Here is an 18,094-nt window from a genome sequence, read left to right as displayed (position 1 = left end):
TTTTCAGTAACATGCATGCACACAAAAACAAACAGCAAACCCTGTTTGGTCACTGACGATAGGAACAGACTATCATATGCCTCTGTAAGACCTTTCTTCATTCATCACGCACAATACATCACGGTAAATCTTTTTTAACTAAGGTCAAAGTTATATTACAAATAGTTTTCAAATAGTCTAGTAAATAATTCAATAACAAAGTAGCTGTATATTTACAAAAAAATGTCTTGCTCTATACAGAGCATATTGAAATTTTAAATTCATAAAATCACAATGTCCAAATGTATTTGAAAAAAGAATTTGCCTCGGGATATTTTTGTCTTTCTCAAGCTTTAGTTAAAGATATCAACATGCATCTGCCATCAATGTATTAGGACAAACTAGATTTAAAGTAATGAACTGACCCGTTGACATACCTGCCGATTATAACTGAATTTTAAAGAGATGGACTCTAAATTAATATGTAGACAAACTATATTACTTCGGCAATTTTCAATGTTATTTTGTTTGACGCTCTAAGTAAAATATAGCCCAGTGTTGGCCAAATCTTAAATCATATCATGCCAGATTGAAAATTGTAATTTTAGGTGTAACTGAAATCATGGCACCTAAACTAATAAATGTATTTACCCTGGATCCATTCAGGAGATTGATACTGAAAACACTAACCTTGCTCGACAAAAGTAATTACACCAAGTCTGCATTTATACGATACTCCCATTATCTCATTCTATGAATATGGCTTAGTTCTGGACATTTAACTGCAAGCTCATTCTAGCTTGGCCAACTAGAGCTTAAGACACAAATTCCATTGCATCACTCAGGACCGAAGATCCTAAATGTCAACTAAATGTACCTCCCAATTTGTTCTTTCATTCAAATAACATTGACATTTGGGAGAAACCTTGGGTATAAACAACAGTTAAAAAATACCATTGCCAAATACTTTTTGTAGTCACACCCTTGCTGTAAATACTAATCTGTTAATTATTTATCTGGCTTCCAGACACAAGCCTGTGAAAACATGCTAGCCTCTATAACTACTCTGAAGTTGTTCTTATAGTAGTAAGTCAATAGGTTTCAACATACTTTGATTTGTTTTCCAATGTTAACCCTTGGTATCCTAATAAGGTATCAATTCAGAATCAGTTAAAATTATAACCTCTGCATTTGCGTTATTCAAAAGTACCAGAAATTAAGAAAAAAAATATTTGGTTCTACATAGATTTCCAGTTTATTTTGATAACATTTTAACCTTAGGAATTAACAGTACTTTTATACTTGACAACTGAAAATTTGTTTGAGAGTTTAAAAGTATACATATACATATGAAAAATATCATTTAAAAAGTTAATGACATGCTGTAACAAGCTGCTGATTACCTAGAACAGAAAATCCCTGTTAATAAGAATGACTGCAAACCACACAAAATGCTGGAGGAACTCTGCAGGCCAGGCAGCATCTATGGAAAAGAGTTAACAGTCAATGTTCGGGCCAAGACCCTCCATCAGAACTGGAGAGAAAAGACGAGGTCAGGGTAAGAAGGTGGGGGGAGGGAAGGAAGAACTACTAGGTAGTAGGTGATAGGAAGAGTGCTCCCGGTCTGGCCTCCTGTATATCGGTGAGACCCAATGTAGATTAGGAGACTGCTTCACCGAACACCTATGCTCTGTCCAGCAGAAAAGTAGGATCTCCCAGTGGCCGCCCATTTTAATTCTACTTCATATTTGCATTCCAATATGTCACTCAATGGCCTCCTCCACTGCCACAATGACGCCACACTCAGGTTGGAGGAGCAACACCTTATATTCCATTTGGGTAGCTTCCAACCTGATGGCATGACATTGATTTCTTGAACTTCCAGTAGTTGCCCCTTCCCTCTCCTTCACCATTCCCCATTCCTCATTCCTATTTCACTTTCTCACCTTATCTCCTTACCAGCCCGTCACCTCCCTCTGGCATTCCTCCCCCTTCCTTTTCTTCCATGGCCTTCTATCCTCTCCTATCAGATTCCCCCTTCTCCGGCCCTTTATCACTTTCACCGATCAACTTCCCAGCTCGTTACTTCACTCTCCCTCTCTCCTAGTTTCACCTATCATCTACTACTTTGTACCTCTTCCTTCCTTCCCCCTCACCATCTTACTCTGACTTCTCATTTTCTCCTGTCCTGATGAAGGGTCTTGGCCCGAAACCTTGACTATTTACTCTTTTCCATGGCTGCTGCCTGGCCTGCTGAGTTCCTCCAGCATTTTGTGTGCATTGATTGGATTCCCAGCATCTGCAGACTTTTTCTTGTTTGCAATATGAATGACTGTTGGGCAACTGATAACATTGGTCAGAAACCCTCTGCACTGGAAGACAGGCATACTTATCTCTGTGTACATGATATTAACCTCTAAAACAAAACAAACATTTACAACAGGAACACAAGCACGAGGAAATCTGCAGATGCTGGAAATTCAAGCAACACGCAGAAAGTGCTGGTGGAACGCAGCAGGCTAGACAGCATCCATAGGAAGAAGCACAGTTGACGTTTCAGGCGGGTCCTGACGAAGGGTCTCGGCCTGAAACATCGACTGTGTTTCTTCCTATGGATGCTGTCTGGCCTGCTGCGTTCCATTTACAGCAGGAAGTTTTTAGATTCTCGTTATCTTAAGTGCTCAAAGATTTAATGTAGGCTTTGTATTATACTTCTTTAATACACAGGTACGGTTAACATTGGAGAAACAAGAGACTGCAGATGCAGGCACCTGCAGCAACATACAATCTGCAGGACGAAATCACTGGGCTGAGCAGCATTGGTGGAAGGAAAGAAAGTATTGATGTTTTGGGCCAAAGTAAAGCATCAGAACTAGGAGTGGAGAGGGAATGGCCATCTCCCCTCTCCATTCTCACACCTGGTGCAGATTTGTGGCCTGAAATGTCAACAATTTCTTTCCTCCCACTGATGCAGCTCAGCTCACTGAGTTCCTCCATCAATTAATCGGAGCAGCTGCTTATTTGGGACAACTGTCAAAGAATAAAAACTAATCAAGAAAATAGCCAGCAGGCCCTTCCTTTATTTGGGACACTATGCCACTTAACTGGGACAAGAGACTGTTGCCAAGCGCTGATTAGTGTTAGCCGCATGCATTTGTGTGGCTGTTAGACACTGCACCATACTTAGAGTGAGCAGTTGTTAAATAGCGGGAGTGGTGTGTTTTTCTGTTCAAAACTCAGTGATTTTTTGTCACTGATAATTGGCATGAAATAAGCCGTAAGGCAATTCAAAACTGTTTTGCTCACAATGGGTTCAAGCATTCAGGCCAGAAACCACCAGAAGTGATAATGCAATGATTTCATTGCTTCAACGAGTTAGGAGTTGTGAAGCATTTGAAGGCATTGACAATCATTTTGAATGTTACTTTGAAAAAGAAGATATTGAGGATGCAATCATCAAAAGCATTGTATGAAGGCAGTCCTTTATCTACAACTGGAGTCTGCACTGATGTTGATCATTTACAGTCAATCCAAAGAACACGGCAGCATACATTGGATGAATTCCTCTGTCGATAATTATTTGGAACTAATACACTGTTTTATAGCAAATAAGTAGTAGTGGTCTGTATTTCATTTAAATACATAAGACAGCCCAGCGCATCTGTGGATGTGAACTTCCCTCCATTGAGGACATTTATAACAGTAGGTGCGTAAGAAAGGCCAGGAAGATCATCGGGGAAGCCAGTCACCACAACCATAAACTGTTTCCGTCTGGCAAGTGGTACCACAGCATTAAAGCCAGGACAAACAGGCTACAGGACAGCTTTTTTCTACAAGCCATTAGACTTATAAATTCATATGTCTGTGCATTGCGATGGAGTCATAACACAAAGGTTTTTACTCCCTTTTGTTGTGGGGCCGATGTAAAATTTAAATAAATTCAATTCAATTTGTTACTTAGTTTGTCTTTTTTATACTTTTTTAACTATTTCCAAGAAACTTTTACCAACTGGGGCAGGTGCTTCATTGGGCCAAATGTACAGACCCCGATGTGTCCCAATTAACTAGAATCCACTCTGAGATTCATTTTCTTGCAGGCATTCACAAAAGAACAGAAGAACAAAGAAATACAACAGAATTCATGAAAAAAGCAAAGACTGATAAACATCAATGTGCAAAAGAAGATAAACTGTGCAAATACAATAAAGATAAATAAATAAATATTGTGAACATGTAGTCTTTGAAAATGAGTCCATAGGTTGCAAACCCATATATTCATGTAATTTAATTCATCTTCAGGTGATTGATAAGCTTGTGGCCTAAGGTAGAGGGAGCTGAGTAATTAACTTCAAACTTTCTGCATTGTCGCTCAAAGAGTTGAACTGACTGTGCATGTAACAAGAGCATCTTGGACCTCCATGTGGTCCACAGCAGAGGTGGCTGATAAGTTTGTGGCCTAAGGTAGTTACAGCTCTCGTTACAAGCACGTCTGGAGGTCCAAGACACCAACTTCTACAAAGAAGGGATCCGTATGCTCCACGACCGCTGGACTAAGTCTGTAGATGTAGGAAAAATAAATGTGCTAGGTTTTCTAAAATTGACTCCTTCTACCTTAAGCCACGAACTTATCAATCACCCCTCGTACCTTTGGTCAGGAGTAAGTGTGCATGCCATAATCATGCAACCCGTAAAATAACCAATTCCTAACAACCAAACTTCTAGGAACAGGTCATAGGCTCATTGAGAGGTAGAGCATGGCCTACTATGACTACGCAGACCATCAACTATCCATCTATGTGTTAAGCCTTAACACTTCCTCTGCAGATTCCTTAATCCCCTCTTCCTGTTGAAGTCTATTCAAACACCCCTTGACCCTATTTATTTTGTCATCTCCAAAGTAATCTCCAGCACTATCCAGTCTTGGATGAAGATTCTCCTTCAGATTTTGTCTTTCGGGTTTGACCTTGCCTTGTCATTTCTTGAGTGCTGTGAATGAAGAACGTGCCAGCGTCAGGCTGACACGACCAACAGAATGTCTCACAGGCTCCAAGCAGGTAATTCCAAACTAATTCTGAGTGGATTGAGTGGGAAGGCAAGGTTTTGCACTTTGTTTGCATGCTGATTTTGCTAAGGTGAGCATGTAATATGGGTGTATCACCTAGTCCTGAATTTTCCCATGGTACAGGCTGACTGAAAGTTATTTCCTGGGAGTGAGGCATTGTTGCTTCATATCACCTAACTCTCTTCTTCCAGATTAGTAAACAGGAATGTTACATAACCTGCGAAAGACATTAGTGGCTTTTGAACTGGCAATCTCAGTGCACCACGAATTTGCAAACATCTCTATCAGTAAATATCACTACCTACTTTTATTCTCAAGCTTTCCACTTAAAAGTGATTGAATGTTTTCACAGAAAACCAATTCATAGTTGCTAGAGATATAGATTGATTCATTCTAATCAAGGAAGTCCTCTACATTATGTAATGATTTTAAAATTATGATATTAATAAACATAATATCAAGCAGTGCCTTCTATAATTCTGACAATAAATTTTCCTTCTTGTTGGATTTACTCGACATTTATCTGAAATTGCTGCTATTTTCAGGATTCAAATTCATTTATCACATGGAGTATTGTTTGTGTTAACTACCAGCATATTCAAGGATGTGCTGGGGGCAGCCCACAAGTGTTCTGACACATTCTGGTGCCAACACAGCATGCCCACCATGCTTGGCAGAACAACACAGAACACAACAAAACAGAAAATGACAAGCAACAAAACATCAAGAGTAAAGCAAGCCCCCATTCCTCCCTCCCAAAGCACATACATCGTGCTGTTACCCCAGGCCTCCAGCGAACTTCTGGATTTGCAGACACTGGGCCATCAACTTCTGTATGAACTCTCAGATATCCAAAAACATGGGGCTGTGGCCTCTTGGTCTCAACTTCTCGGCTTGTGATCAACCTTCAGGCTTTGATCTGCACTATTGTCATAGGACTGGCTGATAGTGATGAATGAGGATGCTGGATGAGGTCCAAAGTCCGGGCCTTGAACGCCGGACTCGCTGATGATGCAACCCAAACACTAGGCCCTCAACTCTGGTCTCATCAATTCACGTAAGAAGAGAATGGGTCCCATTAAGGATCTACGTGGTCTTAAAGTGGCCTGATCAAGTGTATACTAGTACATTGTGGGGGAAGAAATTACTAAGGCCCTAGCAGTGATATTTGTGTCATTATTAGCTATGAATGAGGTTTTGGATACCCAAACCGTAACTAATATTTTGCCTTTATTTAAGGAAGGCTGCAAGGGCAAGCCAGGGGACAACAGGCTGGTGAGCCAACCATCAGAATTGGGAGTTACTGGAGGGGATACTGAGACAGGATCCACTCGAATGTGGAAAGACAAGGACTGATTAGTGATAGTCAGCTTGGCTTTATAGGAGGGATTGATGTTTTTTTGAAGAGACAACAAAGAGGACCAATGAAGGCAGTGAAGTAGACATTCCCTATGGACCTTAGCAAAACCATAACCAAGGTCCTGTGTGGTAGAGTGGCTCAGAAATTTAGATCACATGGACTCCAGGGTAAGCTGGCCAATAGGATACAAAATTTGTTTGGTGAAAAGAGTCAGATGGGGTAGTGGAAGGTTTGTTTTCAGATTGGAAGCCTGCGACCAAGAGTATGCAACTGGGGATCAGTACTGGGCCCACCGCTGTTTTTCAGATATATTCATTTGAATGAGAATGTGGTTGGCATTAGGATAAGGAAAAAAATGGTGTGTTATGGATAATGAAGAAGGTTATCTAAGATTACAACAGAATCTAGATCACAAGACTGTAAGACATGGGAGCAGAATTAGGCCCTTCAGTTGTCTCCTCTGCCATTCCATTATTTTCCCTCTCAACCCCATTCTCCTGCCTTCACTATGTAACCTTTGACCTCCGTACTGATCAAGAATCCATCAACCCTCACTTTAAATCTATCCAATGACATGGCCTCCACAGCTTTCTGTAGCAATAAATTCCACAGACTCACCACCCTCTGGCTAAACAAATTCCTCCTCACTCTGTTCTAAAGGGACAGCCTTCGGTTCTGAAGCTGTCCCCTCTGGTCCTATTCCCTCCCTCCATTGGAAACATCCTTTCCAATGTCCATTCTATCTCGATCTTTCTACAATATGCCCTGAACCACTGCTGGGAGTATTTTGTAATGTCTCGGTTGCTTCACCAGAGGAAGGAGGCTGTTAAGCTGGAAAAACGATTTACCAGATTGTTAACAGAGCTGGAGGGTTTGAGTTGTAAGGAGAGACTGGAGAGACTGGGGCTTTTTTTTTTACTTGGAGTGCAGGAAGCTGAAGTTTGAGGAAGTAGAGGCATATAAAATCTTGAAGCGCATAGATAAGGTGAATAGCAATTTTCCCATGGTAGCAAAGTCTAAAATTAGTGAAATTTGAGAGACAACGCTTTGGCAAAGAGGTTATGGATATGTGGAATGAGTTGCTACAGGAAGTTGAAGATGCTGGCACAGTATAATTACAATGTTTAAGAGATGTTTGAACAAATACTTAGATAGGAAAGGTCGATAGTGATATAAGCCAAAACTCAAGACAGTGAGCCCAGGTAGGAAATTGAGTCACATGGGGGAGTTGGGTTGAAGAGTCTCTCTCCTTGATTTAATTGCATACTTTTTAAGACCGTGAACAAATACTTAATTTGCAGAAAAATGAAAGACCAGCGTGGTAAAATATATTTTATTTGTTTCTTAATAACAAGAAACAGATTGCTTTTTTTCCAAATTCCTAGAAAGAAACATTTTTATCTGTGTAAAATTAATTTTCTGTTGTACATACCACAAAATACTTGATTTACATTTTTTTTACACTTTAACTATTCTAAAGTACAATATTATCAGAAGAAATGTGCTAATATACGTACTTTTGAATGCAAGCTGAATAAAACTCAGCCATATATTATTACAAACTGATAGCTAACCACCATGCCAAGGTACAACCTTACCTTTCGGAAGACAATGGATTTGATACACTGTGATCTTATGCTCTGGGCTGAACTACGCAAATGTGTCATTCATTTCACGGAAAAGCGGGTATGTAAAACATTTTGTTGCAGCCTCAGTGCAATCAACATGATATAGATAGCTTCCATTTTGACAGCTTTTATCTCTGAATGATGGCATTCTGAAAAAGGATTCTCTAACCTTAAAAGCAAGATGACTTCAAACAAAAAGACCTGAATCTATGGGTTAAAATCAGTTCACATACAAAATGAAAATCTTAACAAAAATCCAAATTAAAGAGATAGGAAAAAGTGTGTTTTGTTCATTAGCAAATTTTCTAGCTAACCTTAATAGATCAGCATGGATGAAGACTAAATAACAGACATCTGGTAAGAAGGTCATATTTTTCTTAATAAGTAAAAGATACAGGCAGCATTTTGTCCATAAAACAGAGAAGAAGGTTAGAGTAAGATTGTTTTTGATTTCATTATTAAGGGCTTGCTGTAGACCTGCAAAAACCCACAGGACCCAGCAAAGTTTTGAAAGAAACCTGCAACCAAGTAACATAAATAATGTTTCAGTGCAAGCTTTCCCCTTAGTTTCAACTTTCCTCTTCTGAAAAGCACAAGCAAAACTTGATTCAAAGTAGACCTGTTGCCAAACCAATCCATGATACCTTGCAATCACCTGCACATGATACCTCCATACAGAAATCAATACTTAGCTTTGATCGAACTGCTTCATGCAACAATTGGACATTGTACATCTTAAAATAGAAGCAGCACTTCTTCCTCATAGTTTACAATATTTACTCAACACTTACCATTGAGAAGAAACATGGTCAGTGATATAACCAGTACATCTCAGAGTTACCTGGAGCACTTGTAAGATCTGAACTGGCAACAAGGATGGTGGACGTCAACGAATATTTATCTTACTGCTGCCACTGTTAAATAATCACTATCTTCTTGCAACAGAGTGATAGTATGAGGATTAAAAGAGTGAGGAAAAAAAATTCAACCTGCAGATCATAAACCAATTGATAGATTTTAATTATATTAATGTTAAAACGTAGTAGGGCATGTAAATGGAGACCTTTCAAAGTTGAGCCTTATTTTGGTGGGGGAGGAATTAGAATTCCAACATATCTGTTAATCTATTTGGGGATTGCTATTTATTCAAACTGGTCAGAATGACAGACTTGGTTATTGTTGGTCTGACAGCAATTCATGCCATAAAGATAGTAAAGAAACATGGAATCTGTAAGCTTAGAAACAGAAAAAGAACTAAATGGTTTGAAGCAGCAAGACACTGATTATCTATTCATTATCCCATTGTTGCAACTAGTGATTTAAGCAAGCTATGGCAGTCAATTAATTATTATTTTCCCTCTTGCTGATGACAGGCAAGGAAGATTTTTTTTGTCTGCCGTGTGCATTTTCTATTCAAAGTATATAAACTGACGACTCGTTGCATTTGTGATGGTCTTGTACTGCGGGAGCCTGCTGCTTTATCAGCAAGGAACTAAATATCCAACTGTTAGATCTTATGAACTCTGAATACCCGTAACAAAATAAAATGTGCTTTTCGATATTAAAATTTAATCAATGAAAGACAGCACCATCAATGGGTAACGCAAATAAAATTGTGGAATGTTAGAAGATATGGGCTGATCTATATACAGTGTACAATGTGGTTAGGCAGCTTAGTGAATTAATTGCTTAAGAATTAAAAATAAATTATTATAAAATAGATTTCTGTACAAGTTACACATATATATATAATATATAGCAATAAATTCACATGTCTCTATAGTCATTACAAAGTTAAATTGACCTTAGTCCCAGCCAAAGTTTTGTCCTGTCATTTGGTAAAATTTCATGTTGAAAGGCCTGTAGAAGTCTCTGAGTCTATGAACCACTTCTGGGTCAATGTTGGGATGGGTTCTGCCTTTTGTTTTGCCCAGACAATGGGGCTTGCTGCTTCCCTCCGGTTTCTTCAAGCAAGGAAAGCCCTTGGTCTGGTTAAAGTAGAAATGTTTGTCTGTGATGATTCTCTTCAGACCCAGAAAGTCTTGCACCCTGCTTAGTTCCCCCGCTGGATCACTGATCAGCCGCTCTCCGCTCACAAACAGAATCTGACGCATTGGGAAGTACTGCAGCCAATTCTCCAGGTGCTTGGCATAGATACCGATTTGTATAGCACTCCATGAAGTGTCAATTAGGCCTGTAGTCCTATTTTTGAAAGTCAAGCTCTCAAAACTGGGGATGTCGGGCTTTTTGGAGAGAGTTTGTGTATAGTCAGAGATAGCCCGAGTGACAGGATCCCGAACCACCACTATTAGTTTGGCATCCTTGGACATTGCATAGATCCGAGCAGCTGCTTCCTTAGTGACAAAATAACTGGGAGTTTTTTCCATGGTGATTTGACCATCCAACGTCTTAGGCATCAGGTCCCTAAAAAAAAAAACATGTATTGTGTATTAGTGAATGGTTTGAGGAATCAAATGAAAAGTGCATTGTTATTAAATACCACAAAAATAAGGAATGCAGTCACATAGAATCTAAATAATGCCAGACAAGATAGCACTGGACAATGAAGATCTTGCTTCTTGAATACTTTTGGGTGATCTTATGGATTTTGGGTGGCAGATCATAAAAATCATCATGAAATTTGCCTATCATGCTTTATTTGTTATTTCAATTCATAATTCAAGTCAATTAAAATGTTACCCATAATGAAACTGAAAAGTTTTCTATCTTCAAAGTTGCTGGTGAACGCAGCAGGCCAGGCAGCATCTCTAGGAAGAGGCACAGTCGATGTTTCGGGCCGAGACCCTTCGTCAGGACTAACGAAGGGTCTCGGCCCGAAACGTCGACTGTACCTCTTCCTAGCGATGCTACCTGGCCTGCTGCGTTCACCAGTAACTTTGATGTGCGTTGCTTGAATTTCCAGCATCTGCAGAATTCCTCGTGTTTGAGTTTTCTATCTTGTCCAGGCATACCTGGCCATTCTTAGGCAGGGCAGATGCTTCATGGCAGGACAGGTTTTAGAAAGGCTATAAATTTCCCTGAAGAATTGCGATTTTGGAGACAGATGTTTCTCAGAATAACTGATATCAAGATTAAGGAAGGCATTTTTGTTTGTCCACAAATCAAACAGGTCATCAATGACAGGTAATTCTAAGAACTTTGAGTGGGAATACAGAAAATTGCATGGAAGGCATTCAAGGATGTTGTTGAAATTTTTCTTGGCAACTACATGTGGTTGGTTGACAACATGCTTCAAGCATACAAAACTATGAAGTGTAACATGTCAGTAAAGATTCATTTTTAGACTTCCTCCCTGAAAATCTTGGCGCTGTCAAGGACATTGCAGTCATGGAGAAATGGTATCAGGACAACTGGGATCCATCAATACTGGATGATTATTGTTGGACACCCAAACAAGAAGCCTCAGACATTGAGTACAAATGAAAATTATCAACAAAACTTCTTTGGCTCAGTTGAACTATTGCAAAGCACTGTTATGCAATTGAATGTATTCTATTCAATAAAAGTTAATTTCTTCTTTCTCCAAATTCTTGCGTGATACAAGTAGTCTGAAATTATATATATGTTCAAATGGTCTATCATAAGCAAAAAAAAAATTGAGGAAGCAACACCTTCAAAAAAATTTGTTGTCCAGTGTAGTCTGTAAATAGACATTTTTAAAGACCCAGTGGTTGTATGTACTGATTTTTTTTCCCCAAATGGAACAAAAAATAACTCAAAGAATAATTACTGAATAAGGTCAAGTTTCAGTTGGAGACAGAACAGAGAGATGGGGGATTTTATAACGATGGTGGTGTTATGTATAACATCCTAAAACCAGAAATCACTCATACTATTTGTTAAATCTAATGTTAAAAAAAACTACACCTGAGGCTTCTTTAGCCAACCTCCACTGACGTACTCAAAACAAATATTTACTAATGCCATCTGGTTATTAAAATTCATAAATACTACAGTAGTTCTACAAAATAAAATCCAAACCAAAATTGTTCTGTCTATTCTTCTTGCAATAGATCCTTTCCCCACCCAATATAAAACATTCAAATTCCCTGGTATACCTCTCGGCAATGGATTTTTCAAAAAGGGTCCTGAAGTCACTATTAGAAATATATTCTCTGAAAATTGTCTTTACTGAAATTTCACACACATATTGTCCAGCCGAGTTATTTCGATTCTAACAGAATAACATTTTATTGGATAATTGTAGAATAAACAAAACAGTAATGGAAAGTTATATTATGCAGAGCAAGAGTTTAAAGTTAAGATTAGTTTCAGTCTTTAGATTTAAAACTGCATGCTATATTGTTTTATTCCTTAAATTCTACTTCCACCAGGTCAATATTAGAAGTGAAATACAATGACTACCATTGGTGACAAGGTCACTTAGGGTTAGATTGACAGCTAGCCTAGCCAGCAATCTTCACTCAATCCCATGAATAAAGGAAAAAATTGAGAATGACACATTGGATGATATAATTCCAACCCAAACTTAAAGAAGATTCCTTTGGAAAGAGGCAGCAGCTTTTCTGCTAATACTTGTAAAGACCTGCCTTAGCCCAAGAACAGATTGACCTACTTTGTGTATTAATCACTGTACTTGGAACCTTTCCATACTAAGACCCAAAGTTCTGGAGAAATAGAATGCAAAGCTCAAGGTGCTACACAAAGTGAGCAACAAACCCAGGGTCCTTGCATACCAGAGAAAGGAAATGAGATGGTCACAAAGTATCAATAGAAGTTGGCCATTTCATAATCCAAATCCCTTTACTGCAGTTTTTGTTGCACAGAGCGAATCTATGCTAATCTGTTACTGTTTCTCAGAGAAGCATTCTCTATTATGCACAGAAGGATAAAAGATTTGTGAATGACGGCATTTTTTATATTCAACTGTAACAAATTCTCTGCCATAATGGGAATCTGGCAAACCTTCCGCATATGTGTTGTGGGTAGGAACTTATTGCCTTCTTCAGCATAAAGAAACATCTATGTTAAAGTAAATGTTAAAAGAAACTGTTGAGCTTCACTAATTGTTTTACTCCGAGGAACAAAGCTAGAAAGATGTGGTGGGAGTTGTGTCATCTCTCCACCCGTCAATCATATTTTGTGTCCTCAGATCTTTTGGTATATTTGAAAAAAAGGAAACTCTTGCTTTTATATAGATCTTTTCATAACATACAAACTTCCCAAAACACTGAAGTTAATGAAATACTTTTGAAATGCAGTCATTCACAGGAATTAGAATAGTCAACATGCATTAGGCTCTCAGATACGGCAAGGTGATCATGGATAGAGAATCTGCTTTTCAAATACAATTCTTAACGGAAGAAATCTCTAATACACCCTTACAAAAGATAATACAACGTGTGAAAAAAGCAAATCAGTTAATAGAATATTCTGTGGTTATTATTTCAATGAACTGCAGATAAAAATAAGCAAACCTTTGAAATAAGGTCCACTTAATTCAGTAATTTTATCGGAATGATAGCAGATATTGTGCATGGTTTAAATTACTAGAGAAAATGCTGTAGAAAATATCCAGTTATTGCTTTGAGTTTTGTTTAATAAATTGTGATTATCAATGGTAGCTGATGGTAAGCACAGAGATGGGGACCAGAGGATTTAATGCTGTATTTTAATGGTGCATGCTAATGAAAGTAAGGAGAAAGAATGAGAAACAGTCCTAGGGTGGTACAGGAGTACTAGGTAGTCATAGTGCAATGTGTTGACAACCATTATGAGCATCGGTCCAATCCTCCAAACCTCCATAGCTGTTGAGGGCCATGGTTTCAGTCACAGCTAAATGCAAATTGTACTTCTTCCGGGGAACTTCAGTGGGAACTGTGTCATCCAGAACTCAGTCAGAGACTGGGGTGGTGAGGTGGCGGGGTGGTTGACATTTGGAAACTCAATTAGTGTCTCATGCTGATCAGTAACTCAAGGAAATAAGAACAGGAATAAGCCGCTGCACACTTGGTCTGCCTCATTGTTGAATATAACCAAGGATGATCTATTCCAGGCCTCAACTCCTTTCACGTACCAGATAATCAAAGTCAGCAGCCCCCTGATCAAAAGCACATCTACCTCCACACTAAACACTTCTAATGAGCTACTCTCCACAGCTCTCTAGGACAGAGAATCAACATACTCTCCAAGAAGAAATTTCTTCATACCGAGGTTTCAAACAGCCAACCCATTATCTTGAAAATCCCCTCATTCGAGATTCTTTCACTAGTGAAAACACTTCGCCATCTACTCTAACCTGCCCCTTTGCATGTTTCACCACATTCGCCGCTCATTCTCCCGCACTCCAAGCAGTAGGCTGTTGGAGATCTGGGTCATCACATCAAAGTGATTTCAGGCCAGGTTCAATCATGGGCTATGCTGGGCAGTCAGAGGGAGATTGGTAGTGGAAGCAATAGTACCAAAAGAAAAGCAGTAAGCTTAGAATGATCTTCATGGCAACTCAGTTCACTGATGCTCTAGGTATCCAGGGAATGATCAACAATGGGATGCTGCTGATTAATTCTCCAAAAGGAACATTGTGTGGGGAACAATGGGATTTAATATGTGTCAGACACACAAACATGACTAATTCTGGGAAGAGCTCCTTTGAATTTCCTGTGTTGAGGTGACTAGGAAATGCTTGTATCATTATCAAAGCTACTTTTCACACCATCTAAATTTTATTTTCAATTACAAGGCACTGAAATAAAAAATACACAATCTAACTTCTCAGCAAAAGTGACTGAAAATGGTGCTTTGAATAAGAGGTCCTAAATATTTATGGCTATAAACTCTGAAAAGTACTTAATGCTTAAGTACTATAAATAATCTTATTCTGTTTATTTACTGATTATCTCAGGTCATGGCATTATCCCATAAAAGACCATCCATTAATCTTTCCCAAACTCAAATACTCTGACGAGCCGTTTGAGATTCAGATTTAGGCATTAGAAGAGATTTACTAAAGACATTAATGCTTTCCAGTCACCCTGCAAGCTCACTGTGTTTATATTTTACATTAGGCACTTTTGAACATCTGAGGCAGAATTTTAATGTTAAAGACTTGCCTGAACAAGATTATTTAAAGAAAGGGCCTTGCCCAAATATACCACCTAATTCTCTGATCTCTAGCATATCATAGAATAAATTCTCAGCATTTGTACACAGGCTGTGATAAGCAATGTTAACTGATGCAAAAGTATTTCATTTTTGCATAAACTTATAAATATGATTCAGGTACAAAGTCACCCAACCTAAATTTTAGTCATACCTATCCATATACTGTAATACTTCAAAGACTTTGTGACAGTACACAAAGCCCATCATTTCAATAACTGACATGTTAAGTATCAGTGAGCTTGAATACAGAATTAGTAACAATAATTTAGCCTTCTGGCTCTGAGCTTCTTGATGGAGGTATGACATTAATGCATGATATTGGTATTTTAACTATCTGAATAACAAAAAGCATTGACTGCAGCACTGACCAAGACAGAAAAATACAGGAATATTTATTCACATGTCATTTGCAGCATGTTTTAATGCCCCGTATTCATATTGCTTCAGTATAACATTGCCAAGTACTGAACATTCCAAAAAATGAGTACATGTTGTACATTGTTTCTCAATGAGTCAATAATCAACCACAAAATAGATTTGTGGAACCCTCAGTATAGCATCACAGAGGGGCTAAGTATGCTCAGAATAGAACATTCAGTCATTTTATGTTGCTACCTTTAAGAGTTTAGATCTATGTTCTCAAATGGCCACTACTGTGCTAATTTTAAAAGATTTTAACTCGCCGTAAATATATATTGGATTATTTTTAAACATTACAGCCATATGGATTTGGCATTCTGAAAGAGCTGAAGTGAACACCAATAACTATACATGTTAAAAATGGTGTAACGTATGAGAAAAAAGTGGACAGTCAGTAATTTTGATTGTTTGTGATTCAATGGTTTGAAGGCAACAAAAGACTAAGAAGTCCGATTGCCCTCTAGATATAAAGGGGAACTACATCAATATGATTAACCGGCATTCAAAGGTTTCGTTGGCAAATAGATATTCTTTCACGTTACTTCAGTTCTGCTTTCAATGCTTTTGTTTCTTCATTTACTTTTCTGCTCTGGTAGACAAAGCTGAAAGACCCAGCACAGGAAGCGAACTGTAGACCTCACCACTCTCCTTTATCCTGGAATGGTATAACTGGTTCTGTCAACAATTGTTAGGTTAAAGGGCCTCATCCTATGCTTAATAAGTGTCATGCTCCATTCAGAATTTTAAAAAGATACACCAATGCTTTGAAGATGTGTCTAAATCAACTCAACATCAAAAGGGAGTTATCAACATCCACCTCAAACAAACATTCATTCCAGTGACATAGGCTGACTAAAAGACGAGAGCTTTCTCTGCACATAGCTTTAATGTGCAGAATGGAAAGTTTTGGCTAGTTTGTTAGACCCGTAAACTTCAAAAACATTTTTTTTAAAACTGCAATACTCCAGTCTAGAGGTTAAAACTGAGCAGGATTCAAATCAATGGTTTAATTTGCTCCAGGTCATTAAAAATTAATCAATACTAGCATGGTAACCATGGATCAATGATTAAACTACTGTGAACAGTGTTACTTCTGCAGTGATACAGCAATATCACCAACATGAAATAACTGCATTTTTTTTCATTTTAATAATTAAAGTAGTAATAAAATATGCAGCGTCAAAGCAAAAATGTTGTTAACACAGTTGCTTTCTTTCGAGGAAGTCTACAAATATGAATATAATCATATTCTGAACTTTCCATTCTAATTCATCCAGTGAACAGTGTATAAGACCATAAAACATTGGAACATAATTAGGCCATTCAGTCCATTATGGCCGATTTATTATCACTCTTAAGCCCATTCTCCTGCCTTCTCCCTGTAACCATTGATGCTCTTACTAATCAAGAACCTATCAACCTTGGCTTTAACTATACCCTAGGACTTGGCCTCCACAGGCATCTGCTGCAATGAATTCCACAGATTTACTGGCTAAAAAAATTAACACCACCTTCCCCCCCGCCACCCATCTTGGCCACCAAGCAATCAATTCTGTTGTCCTGTATTTCACCAATAAGATTCAGCACATTTTGCTGGGATTTCCACACTTCTGCACAAGGATAATGTAAATTGTATCTCCTTAATTTTACAAGATCCAATAATGATTCCTCTCTGCTACGTGTATAATATACTGACATTTTTGGAAAGTGTTTGAGGAAATCGTAGAAACTAGAAAGTATTAACTCTACCCGCCACATGCGGAATTTTCGAGAGGCCAAGCATTTTAATTCCAATTCACATTCCTGTTCCAACATGTTGGTCCATGGCCTCCTCTTGTGCCAAGATGAGGCCAAACTCAGTGTGGAGCAGCAACATCTGGGTACCCTCCAACCCAAAGGAATTAATATTGATTTCTCCTTCTAGTAAAAATCCATCCCCTCCCTTCTATTCCCCACTCTGACTTTTTACTTCTTCTCAGCTGCCTATCACCTTCCCCGGGTCCACTCCTCCTTCCCTTCCTCCTATGTTTCACTCTCCTCCCCCATCAGGTTTCTTCTTCTCCAGTCCTTGACCTTTCCCAACTAGCTGGCTTCACCTATCACCTTCTAGCATGCCCTCCTTCCCCTCCCCCATTTTTTATTCTAGTGTCTTCCCCCTTCCTTTTCAACCCTGACGAAGGGTCTTGGTCCGAAATGAAGACTGCTTGTTCCTTTCCATAGTTGCTGCCTGACCTGCTGAGGTCCTCCAGCATTTTGTGTGTGTTGCTTTGGATTTCCAGCATCAGCAGACTTTCTCATGTTTAGTGTTTACTGAAGATTGTTTTCGAAAAGAGCTTGATTGTTTAATGACACAAACAAATAACGTTAATCGGAGGCCATTTTCTCTGGTTCACAAGATTAACTGAAAGTTTCCAAGGGTTTTAAGAGGACTCGGTTACAGTCTACAACTGATGAATTTATAATGGAGTTCACTTTCCTATAGTGATGAGCCTTGCAAAGTTT

General features: G+C 38.6%; 1 protein-coding gene across 1 annotated transcript in view; it reads right to left on the bottom strand.

Annotated features, from left to right (window-relative positions):
- Positions 1-7,771: 7,771 nt before the first annotated feature.
- The window catches only part of LOC140187230 (heparan sulfate glucosamine 3-O-sulfotransferase 3B1-like), a 28,681-nt gene continuing 18,358 nt past the window's right edge, over positions 7,772-18,094 (bottom strand). Inside the window, exon 2 of the mRNA XM_072242329.1 lies at positions 7,772-10,453. Within this exon, the coding sequence (XP_072098430.1) occupies positions 9,835-10,453 (619 nt within the window). The 3' untranslated portion in view covers positions 7,772-9,834. The remainder of the gene's footprint in view (positions 10,454-18,094) is intronic.

Source organism: Mobula birostris, chromosome 24 (genome assembly GCF_030028105.1).
Source record: "Mobula birostris isolate sMobBir1 chromosome 24, sMobBir1.hap1, whole genome shotgun sequence".
Lineage (NCBI taxonomy): Eukaryota > Metazoa > Chordata > Chondrichthyes > Myliobatiformes > Myliobatidae > Mobula > Mobula birostris.
The sequence above is the reverse complement of the archived record's forward strand: the minus strand, read 5'-3'. Positions and strand labels throughout refer to the sequence as shown.